At 47.0% G+C, this 13,471-nt stretch overlaps 1 protein-coding gene across 1 annotated transcript in view; it reads left to right on the plus strand.

Annotated features, from left to right (window-relative positions):
• The first annotated feature begins 385 nt into the window (after positions 1-385).
• KCNMB4 (potassium calcium-activated channel subfamily M regulatory beta subunit 4) overlaps positions 386-13,471 on the plus strand; it is an 84,564-nt gene continuing 71,478 nt past the window's right edge. Inside the window, exon 1 of the mRNA XM_004602667.3 lies at positions 386-812. Within this exon, the coding sequence (XP_004602724.1) occupies positions 477-812 (336 nt within the window). The 5' untranslated portion in view covers positions 386-476. The remainder of the gene's footprint in view (positions 813-13,471) is intronic.

The raw sequence follows: 13,471 nt of genomic DNA on the forward strand, positions 1-13,471 counted from the left end.
GGCGGGAGCGCCCGGGTCGGCGGCGGGCGCGGCGGGGCGGAGCCGCGGGTGCAGCGGGGAGCCCCCGGCGACTCGCGCCCCGCCACTCGGGTGCGCGGCAGAGGCGCGGCGGGCGGGCGATGGAGACGGGGCGCCGCCCGGCGCGAGGAGGCGGGGTGGGGGAGGCGGGGAGGGCGCGGGGGCGGGGGCCGGCGGGGGGCGCTCTCGGCGCCCCTGGGTGCCGGCGGCTGTGAAGCGGCGGCCGCGCCGCGAGCCTCCCGGGCCCGGGCGGCGGCGGGGCCGGGCCGCGGGTGGGGGGCGCCGCCGCCGCCGCCGCCGCCGCCGCCGCCGGGGGCGTCGCCAGCCTCGGCCCCTTTGTTCTCGCGCTCCCCCTCGCCGCCCACTCCCCTGCTGTCGCGCGCGGCGGCGGCGGCGGGGCTGGGCGCCGGGGGCGGGCGGGGGCGGGGGGAGCGCGCCAGCCGCGGGAGCGGGGGGCGATGGCGAAGCTCCGGGTGACTTACGAGTACACGGAAGCCGAGGACAAGAGCATCCGGCTCGGCTTGTTCCTCATCATCTCCGGCATCGTGTCGCTCTTCATCTTCGGCTTCTGCTGGCTCAGTCCCGCGCTGCAGGATCTGCAAGCCACGGCGGCCAACTGCACGGTGCTGTCGGTGCAGCAGATCGCAGAGGTGTTCGAGTGCACCTTCACCTGTGGCGCCGACTGCCGCGGCACCGCGCAGTACCCCTGCGTCCAGGTCTACGTCAACAACTCCGAGTCCAACTCCAGGGCGCTGCTGCACAGCGACGAGCACCAGCTGCTCACCAACCCCAAGGTAAGCAAGTCCCGCGTCCGGGAGGCCCCTCGCCCCCTGCGTCCCGCGGACGGGAGGGCTCGAAGTTTGGGGGGATGCTCCCGGGTGCTGCCCCCCCCCCCCCCGCGCGCGCGGCGCTGGGCGCCGAGTCGGCTCGCGGGACTCTAACCCGGAGCGAGGGCGCGGAGGCGCCCTGCGGCTCGGGTCCTGGTGGTCGGTGTGGAGGACCGGGGGTCGCGGCGACCCGGCGACCCCGAGGCTCACTATGATTTTTTGTTCCAGTTCCACGCGCCCGTCCCGCTCGGTGTCGGATGGGGAGGGCTTGACCCAGCCAGGTTGCGCGCCTCCAGCGCGGGCTTTGGAGAAAGTTAACTTTTCCCGGGTTGCGGCGAGTCCACGGGGTGGCGGGGCCGCACCTCCTCCCCCGTGCGGCCCATTCTCGACCCCCACGGGCCACGCCGCAGCCAGCCCAAGGAGCGCGAGCCGGGAGGTGGCAGAGAATTCTTGAACTTGGGGTCCGAGGGAAGGGCATGGGACGCTGGACGGGGAACCGAGGAATCGAGTGCGAAATTCTTTGCAGCCCATTTAGGGCGGGGCCCAGGACTCCTGGTTTTTCGGGAAACAGATTCTCAGAGGGGTCTGCGCGGGGGAGACTGGGGAGTTTGTGCGTGTCTAGGGACAAGTCAGGAGCCATCTGGAGAACGGTAAAATTCTTAAAATAGAAAACCCTCTGTGAGATGTACCCATTAGTCCTTCCCTGGTAACTTTTTTACTTCTCACAAGCCAAAAAGGAACGAAAAAACCTGGTCAGGACTTGAGGGATGGAGGGCAGAGAGAGGGAGCTTCGGAAAAATGTTCCCAGTGGAGGAGAAACTTATAAAAAGCAGTGTCCTTAGCATGTGAACTAGTTGAGCTTTGTAGTGCACCTGGTTCTGCAAGGAATTTTTCTTTTTTTTGAGGGGGAAGCCACACCTAGCAGTGCTCAAGGTTTACTCCTGGCTCTGCGCTCAGGAATCACTCCTGGTGGTTCTCGCGACCTTCTGGGATGCCGATGATGTCAGCGGCGTGCTAGGCAAGCGCCCTACCTGCTGTACTATGGCTCCAGCCCCTGCAAGAAGGATTTGCTTTTCTATTTTTTTCTCCTCTTCTTCTATTGGATTTTTTTTACATCCTTGCTGCTGAACTTAGATGGGCATCTTCTTTAAAGTTATTGCCTGGCCCATGGTCTGTTCTGAGATCAGTCAGGAAAACTGTCTAAAGGGAAAAGATCTTGTTTGTGCAGGAAAACTTTTATTAAATGTGACATATTAATCCAAAAGAAAGAAGATTTTGTATCAGTATTTTTGAAGCATTTAAAACAAGCCTACAACGTCTCTCCAAAAAATACGAGGTCTAGTCTCCCAAACAGAAATTGTGGCAAATTATAGAAAAAAGACTTGTTTTATAAAATAGGGCTCCCTTTATTTTTTATAAAACTGTTCCTATTGACAAATGAAATAAGTAGTAAGTGGGGAAAAAGAAATTTAAGCCCACAGAATTTAGATAAGCATTGAGACTTGAAGAAACAGTACTGCCTCAGAGACAAATGTTGTCAAGTTAAGCTGCTTAATAATGCTTAAGAGTTTCAAAAGAAATGCCAGGGTTTCGAATCATTACTATTTATCAGTATTGAGCCATTAATATAAAAGGGGCCATACAGTAGCAGTCATTTATAAATAAAAGAAATTCTAGGGTTTCAAAGCATTACTATTTATCAGGATTGAACCATTAACATAAAACAGGCCATACAGTAGCAGTTGTTTATAAATTAAACCATAGTTTATCGTTAAGAGGTGTGACTGATGGCTCTGGGGTGCTAGGAATTGAATCTAGGTCTGTAGCATACATGACACCCCACCATGTAGCATACATGGTCCCCTGAGCCCCACCACAATGGTCTCTGAGTGCAGAGCCAGGAGTAAGCCCTGAGCACTGCTGGGTGTGGCCCCAAAGCATTTTTAAAATAATTACCATTTTCAGTGCCAGTTTTGATCCTGACAACAACCATTTTAAAGAAGTAGCCAAACCAAGTAACATCTCAATGGTCTTCAGAACAGAGCCAGAGAAGGATGTGTTTCTCTTAACAGGACACAGGAAGTGCTGGCCGAGCCATCTAGCCCTAGTTTCCTCACCAAACCACTCTCTGTCTCTTTTCCAAACTATGGTTGCATTTTCCCATTTTCAGAGAATTTTTGTTCTTTCACAGTCACCTTTCTACTTTTGGGTCAATTAACTACTTGGTTTGGAAATTTCTGAAAGCAATTAGTGATAAAAAAAAATTAGCCTAACCAAAATATTGTGCCCGGAACCCAACACATAAACAGAATGTTTCCACAAGGGCCCTTGCCCACATCAATGCATCTTTCCTTTAACTTCCCTAGTTCAGGGAAGAGATCCAGGCACCCCAACTCAGTCAGTCCTTCAGCAGACTGTCTAGAATTCTTTATGGTGTCATAAATCCTAGTCATCTTTTACCTTCCCTTATTACAAACCCTCTTCCACGGAAAATCTTTTTTTAGGGAATCTTTTCTTTGAAAAAGAGAGCAAGGAGTGACTGAAGTGATAGTACAGTAGGGCATTTGTCTTGTGTACCGCTGGCTCAGGTTCAATCCCGGGCATCTCACATGGTCCCCTGAGGACCACCAGGAGAAATTCCTGAGTGTAGAGACAGGAGTACCCCACTGAGCACTGCAGAGTGTGACCCAAAAACAGGGAGAGAGTAAGAGAGAGAGAAGAGAAAGAGAGGAGAGAAAGAGAGGAGAGAAAGAGAGAGAGAGAGAGAGAGAGAGAGAGAAAGAGAGAGAGGGTCCCCCACCCCTTTTGGGTTTGCATTAACAAACAGGTATTGCTAAATAACTTTTTAAGTCATTGACTACTAAAGAAGTAGGAATAAATGTGGCTTTTGCTAGTAATTTATTTAAAACACTTTCAAATTCAGTGTGTGTGTGTGTGTGTGTGTGTGTGTGTGTGTGTATGCACATGGACACACTACACCCAGTGCTGCTGGGGATTGGAGGGTTGGGAAAGGCAGGGTCACACCTAGTGGCGCTGAGGTATCTGGGAGGACCTTGTGCATTTGGGTGATCTCACTCAGGATCTCACACAAGCATGACATATTCAATAATGTAAGCTATTTCTTCGCCCCTCATTTATATTTTGGAATAGTGTCCTTGTCATGGGCTGGAGCTATAGCACAGCGGTAGGACGTTCGCCTTTCACGCGGCCGACCCGTATTCAATTCCTCCACCCCTCTCGGAGAGCCTGGCAAGCTACAGAGAGTATTACGCCCGCACGGCAGAGCCTGGCAAGCTATCCGTGGAGTATTCGATATGCCAAAAACAGTAACAACAAGTCTCTCAATGAGAAACGTTACTGGTGCCCGCTCGAGCATCTCGATGAGCAACGAGATGACAGTGACAGTTCTTGTCATCTAATGCAAAGATTCCCTAAGTAATTTGACTGATCCCGCCCTTTTTCAGAAAAATAAAATCACTCAATAGCTGGAACTCTCCTTTCTTTAAGTGAGCAAATAGCATCCCCCAGTTGCATCTGAGACAACTACCTTCAGCCCTGGATCTTTACAGTGACAACATCACTGGGGACAGGACAACATCACTGGGGACATCACTCACTTTGGGCAACACTGGTCCAAAGTAATAACTATGCCCAGTTATGTAATATAATATTCAAGTCAGCTAACTCCCTAAAGGGACAAGATCTGCTCTGAATTAACTATAGAAAGCTTTAGACCTGGGCTCCGCGTTCTCATGCTGCGATTCTGCTCTCATCACTGTGGTATTGGTCTGTGTGCCCCGCAGTTGTCTGTGCAAGTAAAAGTGTTCACTTTCCACTTTGCACATCAGAGCCACCAGAAGAACTTACAGAAAAGATCCCAATTGCTTGGGACCAGCCCTGGAAATTCAGACCCTTGGCTGGGTCTTGGGCCCTGACTTTTTGGGGTTTTTTTGTTTGTTTGTTTGTTTGTTTGTTTGCAGTTCTGTAAGTATTTCTGATTTGTAGAGAGAGTTAAACCTCACTGGCTTAGAAAATGTTTTCATCCATTTCTAAGAATGAAAAGCAAAATCAGACAAAAAAGAGTCGTGGTGATTCATATTTGTGTTTATAGAAAGATGTGGCTGATCCTACAGCATATAGGGAGCTGCTATAAGAGAGGGATTCAAGGAAATTCTAAAGATAAAAGAAGACAATCGTTTTAAATTAGTGTGGAAATGAAATGATCGTTTACAATTGATGAGCTCAGAGGAGGGAGGTAATACAGGAGTTTAGGTAGTTTCCTTGTATACCGGAGGCAACCCAGGTTAGATCTCTGGTACTGCTTATGGTCCATTAGTGATCCCTGAGCACAGAGCCAGGGATACCCTCAGAGCACTGCTCGATGAAACCGAAACCTGTCTCCCCCCTGCCCCTGCCCAATTCAAATGGAATGAACTTAGCATTTTAAGTGTGTGTGTGTGTGTGTGTGTGTGTGTGTGTGTGTGATTCAAATGGCAAATGGCAAACAAAAATTTTTTCTTTGTTTTTGTTTGTTTGTTGCTCACCCTTAACTATGCTCAGGGGATAGTCTTGTCACTCTGCTCAAGAATAGTCCCTGACTGGGGCTGGAGTGATATCACAGCGAATAGGGTGTTTGCCTTGCACACGGCCCACCCGGGTTCAAGTCCCAGCATCCTATATGGTCTCCTGAGTGCATGAGCCAGGAGTGACCCCTGTGCATTGCCTGGTGTGACCCAAAAAGTAAAAAAAAAACAAAAAACAAACAAACAAACAAAAACAAAAGAATAGTCCCTGACTGTGCTCAGGGGAGTCACATATAGTGCCTTGTTGACTGCAAGACAAATCCTATACTACCTTTCTGGCCCTGAAAAGACATTTTAGTGGGGAGAGGGTGCTGTATTTATACTCAGGAATCACTCCTGGTGGGCTTAGGGTACCATATGGGATGCTGGGGATAGAACCTGGGTCGACTGGACTGCGTGCAAGGCATTCCCCTACCCACTGTACTAAAATGCTAATTTTTAATACTGGCTTCTTTTGTTGGAACAAGAGAAAGTTTGGGGATTAGAGACTATATGTTTATTTTGGTGTACAGTTTTTTAAATTGTTTGAAATTTTTTTAAATGTAGAAACAAAGGAAGGAAGACTGTCTTTAAGAAATCAGCTCTGTAAGCGAATGTGTTTAAGACTTGGGCAGAACTAGTAGTGACTTTAGGTTTGAAATTTGTCTTGAAGTTTCAACTAATAACAGGTCATGCTGACTTACTATTCTTCACACTCATGCTAGTGCATCCCCCAATCACACATATCATCTCTCTCCCCACCCAGGCAGCCCTGTTCGAGTGTGGTCTACAGGGGTTAACTTCTGAACTCCATCCTTGAAAAATTTTCAGAGTGAGAGACTTTTTGCCTTAGGGAAGTCCATCATGTGAAAAAGACTAAGCCAAATCATGATGACTCTGCTTTTCTCCATGAAAAACACTTTATTATTGTGTCTTCTTGCATGCATATGTTCATAATATTATAATAATGAAAATGTGAAATCCATAAAAAGCCCTTTATTATTATTTGTCTTCTGATTCCTCCATCCTCTCGGAGAGTCCGGCAAGCTACCGAGAGTATCCCACCCACACGGCAAAGCCTGGCAAGCTACCCGTGGCATATTCAATATGCCAAAAACTGTAACAAGTCTCACAATGGAGACGTTACTGGTACCCGCTCGAGCAAATTGATGAACAGCAGAACCTAAAATTTAATTCCACCAGTATTTCCTCAGGATCTGTTTTGATTAAAGACCTGGACAAAGGGCTCAAGAGATAATACAGTGGGAAAGGCACTTGCCTTGCACCGGACAACCTGGGTTTGGTCCCCAGCATGCCACATGGACCCCCCAAACTCACCAGGAATAAGTCCTGAGCCAAGCCATGTGTGAATCAAAATCACAAACAAGCAAATAAAAGAACTGGGCAAGAAAGAAGAGGATACAGAGAAGCATTCATTTGTGTGACACACATTAGTCATCCCCCTGCTCTGGGTTCTACATTGCTCCCAGATTACCAGACTTGAATAGAGATCAGGAGCATTTCTGCTCTTCGGGGTGTTACATTTTCACATGTGTCCTCGTCATGGGAACATAATACCTTGGAATGATAGACATGTGGAGAGAACACTTTAAAGGCACAGATTGTGGCTGAAGACCTGGAGGGCTGCCCTTTTGCTCAGAATGGGCAGGGAATGTGGGACACTTGCAGAATGACCCAAAGAATTTTGCACCCCAAGACAGGTGCAAGGCTTGTTTAAGGATGAGTGAGGATGGCAATAAAGTTGGACCACAGTGAGGGACCCGAAACAGGGGATGAGGCGGTTAAGGGCTTATACTACATGAGAAAAACTTTGGATTCTGTTCTAAGTATATTGGTAAGCTGTCTGACATAAAGCAAGACTGCGACAGAATTAGACTTGTGAGAAATGTAAATGACGCCTGTGGTTGCTGAATTGGGTGGAATTTGTGTGTGTACAAGGTGTGAGATATAGGGGGAGATTGAAAACATGAAGCCGATGGGTGCTGGTGACAGATCAGAGGTAGCAGTGGTTAAATTCACAGGTGAGTTGGATTGAGAAATCAGGGAAAAGGTGATTCTAAGGTTTGTGACAAGAGAACTGGATGGAGGGAGATAATTCTACTAGATGAAAAAAACTAGAATTTTGAGGGTGTTTGGTTGAAAAGCAAAGGTTCTTTTTTTAGGCATGGCTAAGAGACATATAAATGGGATGAATCCTTGAGTTTTTTTGCCCTTCAGGAAATCTTTAGAATTGGAGCTAAGAATGCAGATAACTATGCTGGGGTGAGAAATTAATGGCTGGAAGCAAATGGGCTGCATGCAGTGCTCACATGCTTTGCATGCAGGGTACCAGGGTTGAATCCTCAGTGCCATGTGGTCCCTAAATATAGCCAGGAGTTATCCCCAACCCAGGCATGGGGCTGAGAGTATCTCTCCTAAATACCTCTGGGGGTGTGACCCAAAAACAGAACAGGAGAAATGCAAATAACTATCCAAGTAAGATCAAATTATGCAGAGTGGCATAAGCTATGTGATATGGAGATCTGGGAGGTAGGAAGGGGAGGGAACAATGACTAGCAGAGGGAAGACCGGGCGGGGGGAAGAGATAGTGCTGAAAGGTGATGGAGTTTTGTAGGAAACCTGTGGGCAACAGTACAGTAAGCCGCAGTATAAAAATTTTCATATTTTTAAAAAAGTGCCCCTTGGAGAAGCAGGCTTTTTTTTGGGGGGGGGCGGAGGGGGAAAATTGAAGGGGAAGGAGAGGTGGTGAAGGGATTGGGTGTTGAAACAATGTGTGCATGAAACTCAGTCATGAATGACTTTGTAATCTCATAGTGACTGTAACACTGTAGCACTGTTGTCCCATTGTTCATCCATTTGTTTGGGCAGGCACCAGTAATGTCTCCATTGTGAGACTTGTTACAGTTTTTGGCATATTGAATACGCCACGGGTAGCTTGCCAGGCTTTGCCGTGCAGGCGGGATACTCTCGGTAGCTTGCCAGGCTCTCCAAGAGGATGGAGGAATCGAACCCGGGTGGGCCGCATGCAAGGCAAATGCCCTACCAGCTGTGCTATCGCTCCAGCCCCTCATGGTGACTAATACAAATGAATTTTTTAAATAAATAAATAAACTATGTAATATGATTATCTAAAAAAGAAGGATCAGAGGGAACATGTTTGTGGGAAATGAAACATTTTCCGTGAGACTTGGAGGAAGACCACACTCATTGTACCAGTGGACCAGCGATAACCAGGAGGTTGGAGCCCGGGGTCTTGCACGTGAACTGCCCACCGTTCTTGCCATGACACTTGGAGAAAAGATAGAAATTTCATTTTGCTGGTGAGGGGAGGGATGAAGAGGAGACCAAGGAAAAGAAAATGTCAGGAGCAAAGTTGCAAAGGTCTGTCAGGAGGAGACTGTGTCTCTGGCCACATAGTCACAGCTGGGACATGTGCAGCAGGACCTGGGACTTGGGGCTATGACTGGAAAGTAGATTGGAGGCAGTGGCATAAAAGTCCTGATAGCCAGGATGAGTTTGAGGATGAATAGTATTCCTCCCCACTGCACCCCTCCCAGCGCACACACTTGATGTACACATTCTAATCGCCTGTAAACACCATCTCTGTCTGGGAAAGGGGGCATTAGATTTGTATGATGGTAGTAAGGTTGTTTTTCAGTTGAGATTAAAATCACTGTATCACTGTCATCCCATTGTTCATCAATTTGCTCGAGTGGGCGCCAGTAACGTCTTCATTTGTCCCTGTCTCGTGCTACTATAACCCAATGGCATCTGCTCACTCCAGGAACACAAAGAGCACATTGTTGTTACTGTTTTCGGCATAAGGATATGAATGGCAAAAGAGATAGTACAGCAGGTAGGGAGCTTGCTGGGTTCAATCTCCGGCATCCCACATAGTCCCCTGAGTGATTCCTTAGAGCAGAGCAAGGAGTAACCCCACGGAGCACTGTGGAATGATCCCCCAAACAAAAAATAAATAAAAACAGAGAGGTTACCCTGGGAAGCCACTCGAAGCACGAGGCTTCTCAGTGTGTGGTAGGAGATGTGAGGGACGCAGTTTGAGATCAATTCAGCTGATCCTTGCTAGCTTCCAGTACAGAAGGGAACCACACTGGAGAAATAGTGCAGCAGGGAGGGCACTTGCCTTGCATGTGGCTGATCAGGGTTTGATCCTAGCACCTCATACGGTCTTCTGAGTGATCCCTGAGCACAGAGTCTAGGTAATCCCTTTGCACTGGTGGGTGTGGCCCCAGAACAAAACAAAAAGAAGGAGCCACCAGCCAAGGAATACTTGCAGCCTCCTTTTCCAAAGAGGAGAAAAAAGCAAGAAAATGGAGTCTCCCTGGGACCTTTTAGAAAGGAATGCATCTGTGGTCAGAGTGATAGTACAGTGCATAGGGCATTTACCTTGCACGTGACCAACCCAGCTTCCCCCCCATAACCCTGTATGGTTCTCTGAGAACACGAGGAGTGATCCCTGAGTGCAGAGCTGAGAGTAAGCCCTGAACACTGCCAGCTGTGGCTCCCCCCCCAAAAAAAGCAACCTAGGTGATTATTGGAACATAAGATATTTGTGCTGTCTACGTCACTAAGTTTGTGCTGTAGCAGTAGTAGGAAACTAATATAGAAGCCAAAGAAGTTTTTTTAGTAGCTGGCTAATATGAGTAGATGTTTAAAGACTTGGTCATATCTAGATAGATTAGTTTTCCAGATCCCTGGTGGTACTCAGTAGTGACCCTGGGCGGTGCTTGAGGACCAGATGTGGGGCCAGAAATAAAACCAGCTGCATGCAAGGAAATTAAGTACCTTCCTTATCTCCATTCCTCTGTCCCTGGTCAAAAGATATTAACAGTCCACCTATATTACAGTTCTATATAGCAATCTAATCTGCAGGCTGCTAAGAGCTTTCTTTTTGGATGACTTATCATCCCTCTCTAACCTTCTTTTGTGGGGCTCATTAGGAAGATCTCAGTTATTTATAGGCTCTCCAAAAAAATGATATATCTAAAACACTAATTAGAAACTTTTAAATTTTTACAGGAGGATTGTGATATTATGGTATATTGTAGTTTGCAAAGAAGACATTCATTTTAACAGGAGGTTGCCTCTGTTATAAAGCTTATTATGACATATTTTGTTAATTTAAAATATTTTGGATTGGGCCAGAGAGAGTTCAGTGACCTGGACGGGGCACATCCTTTGTCTGGAGGAGGCCTGGCCTTGATCTCCAGCACCATACGGTTCCTCAGGCATTACCAGGAGTAACTTCCTGAGTACTGAACTGGAAATAACCTTTGAATACCACCAGGTGTGACCCAGAAAAAATTTTGGACACTCACTTATAAATGAAGTCTTAAATTTTTATGTGCAATATTAAGAAAAGATAAAGTCATGCAATTTGCTGCAGGGTGGCTGGATCTGGAGTGTCGTGCTGAGTGACATCTGTCAGAGCGTGAGGAGCAGACTCAGGGTGATCTTGCTCACCTGTGGGAAGTAAAGAAACTTCATAGGGGAATAGCAAATATTCAGTTATAATAGAAAAGAGGAGCAGGAGAACTAGTCTTCAGTAGGAAGCTTGGCACCAGGGCAGGGCTGAGGGAGCTAAGTTAGGGAAGGACAGTGGGGGAGGGGAAAGTGCCTGTCACAGAGGCAGGCTGAGGGTGGGAGGGAAAAGGAAGACATTGGTGGAGAGTAGTGGGCGCTGGTGATGGGATTGGTGTTGCGACAATATAAGTCTGAAAATCAAACATAAATATCTTTGCAACTTTGTAATTCACATTGATTCCATTTACAAAAGACAATAATTTATGTACCTTGGGGCTGAAGCAATAGTACAGCAGGTAAGACCTCTGCCTTACACATGGCTGACCCTGGTCCAATCCCCAGCATCCCATATGGTCCCCTGAGCATCTCCAGGAATAATTCCTGAGTGCAGAGTAATCCCTGAGCATCTCCAGATATGACCCAATAATCCCCCCCTCACTTTACTGTACCTTTAATTCTTTTCCATTTTGTCATTGAGCCACACCTGGAAATACTCAGAACTTACTCCTGCTTCACTTCCTGCACAGGGATCACTCCTGGCAGTGCTTGGGGGATCATGGGGAATGCCAGGAATTGAGCCCTGGTGGCTGTGTGCAAGGCAAGTGCCCTACCCACTGAACTGTCTCTCCAGCCCATAATTCTTTTTCGCTTCTTAGAAGTTTTGCATCCAGTTGAGTTTCCATGTAACCATTCATATTGTACAGACATAATTAGCAGTAAAATGAAATGCCACACAAAATGATTTGTATTATTTCCTGTGTTTCAAGTTCTTTCTCATGAGTTCTTCTAGTACACATCAATCAGTGTCTAAAATGTATTAATTTTGAACTATATTAGTGGCCTTTTCTTTGAAAATAATCAGTTATAAACTGGAAATCATGTGTTTGTTCAAACATTTGCTTTGTGACCATTTTGGGTAAATAAGCAGATCCCCATGAATCTATTTCACATGTCTGTATTGATGAACAACAAAAAACCCAACAGACACGGTCCCTGGGAGGTCTCTGTGCTGAAGCACGGACAAAGAATGCTCACCTGCCCAATTGTTCTGTCACGTTCTCCTTACTGACACGGTGGACCTAATGGACAACCTTAACAACAGTGTCCAGGGAGCTAGTTATTATCTCAGTATCTTACAGGAGCATAGATTGATAGTGTATCTCACGGGAGAAAATTGTTGCATTTGTTTGGCAGAGGAGGGATATTTGGGCCACACCGGGCTGTACTCCTGGCTATTTGCATGGGGATCACTCGTGGTGGTGCTCAGGGAACCATATACAGTGCCAGGGATTAAACTGGCATCCACCATTTGCAAGACAAAGCACCTTCACCCCTATACAATCTCTCTGTTCCTCACTGGAGAAAATTAAATGCAAAATCCTAGAAGTTTAATCCAATTTTTCCTTCATAATAGTTGTCTTTATCAAAATTAGTTTATTCTGGTCTGAAGGTTCGATAACTGCCAGAGCAACAATCTCGTGGGTTAGGTGCTTGCCTTGCACGTGGCCAACTGAGTTTGATTTCCAGCACCCCATATGTCCCCTGAGTCCACCAGGAGTGATCCCTGAGTCAGAAGTACCCTGAGCACAGACCTAGGTGGGGCTCAAAACCAAAAAACAAACAAACAAAAACTGGAAAACCAGACAATAGGAGCTGAATGTTCAAAATCACAAACATCATTATCCTTTTTCTTCCCCAAATGTGCTATTTCTGGAATCTCTTATTCCTGTCTATGGTGCCATCATTTTTTGTTATTGGTATTGTTATGATTTACACAACTCCACTGCCCTATCACAAGACACCAGGCTCGAACTGTGTTGGGTTTATCTGTCTCTGTCTGTCTGTCTGTCTGTCTCTCTCTCTCTCTCTCTCTCTCTCTCCCTCTCCCTCCCCCCCCCCTCTCTGCAAGGTAAACACCCTACCAGCTTGCCTTGCAAAGAGAGACACCGGTATACCCATCTCCTTTCTCTTTTCATCACTGAATTCAAGAGCCCACCCTTATTGACAGTGACTAATTATATCTGCAAACATTTTATTTCCAAGTATCTTTCCAGTCTGAGGTCCTGAGTGGGCCTGACTTGGGGTAAGATACTCTTCAGCCTGGAAGGGGATGTGTCCTCTCTCCCAGCCATACAGTCTGGCAGTACATCTTAAGGGGATAAACTAGGGAATGCTGAGAAGATACCACTATAAATATGTACTTGCAGTATCATTTCAAATTGTGAAACAGATGAAGCAACCTACATGTCCACTAATATAGTACTGCTTGAAGGAATTGCCACCGACCTACATTTATGTGATAAAATATTGTATGTTGGTTTAAGTTGTAGATGTATATATTTCTGACATGAAAGGATGTTTAGGATATTTTGGGCAAGGCAAGGGGGCACATTCTGCAGGTCTCAGAGCTAACTCCTGGCTCTGTGCTGAAGAATCACTCCTGTTGGTGCTCAGGGGATCATATGAGGTGCTGGGGATCAAAACCGGGTTAGTGCAAGG

Source organism: Sorex araneus, chromosome 10 (assembly GCF_027595985.1).
Source record: "Sorex araneus isolate mSorAra2 chromosome 10, mSorAra2.pri, whole genome shotgun sequence".
NCBI lineage: Eukaryota > Metazoa > Chordata > Mammalia > Eulipotyphla > Soricidae > Sorex > Sorex araneus.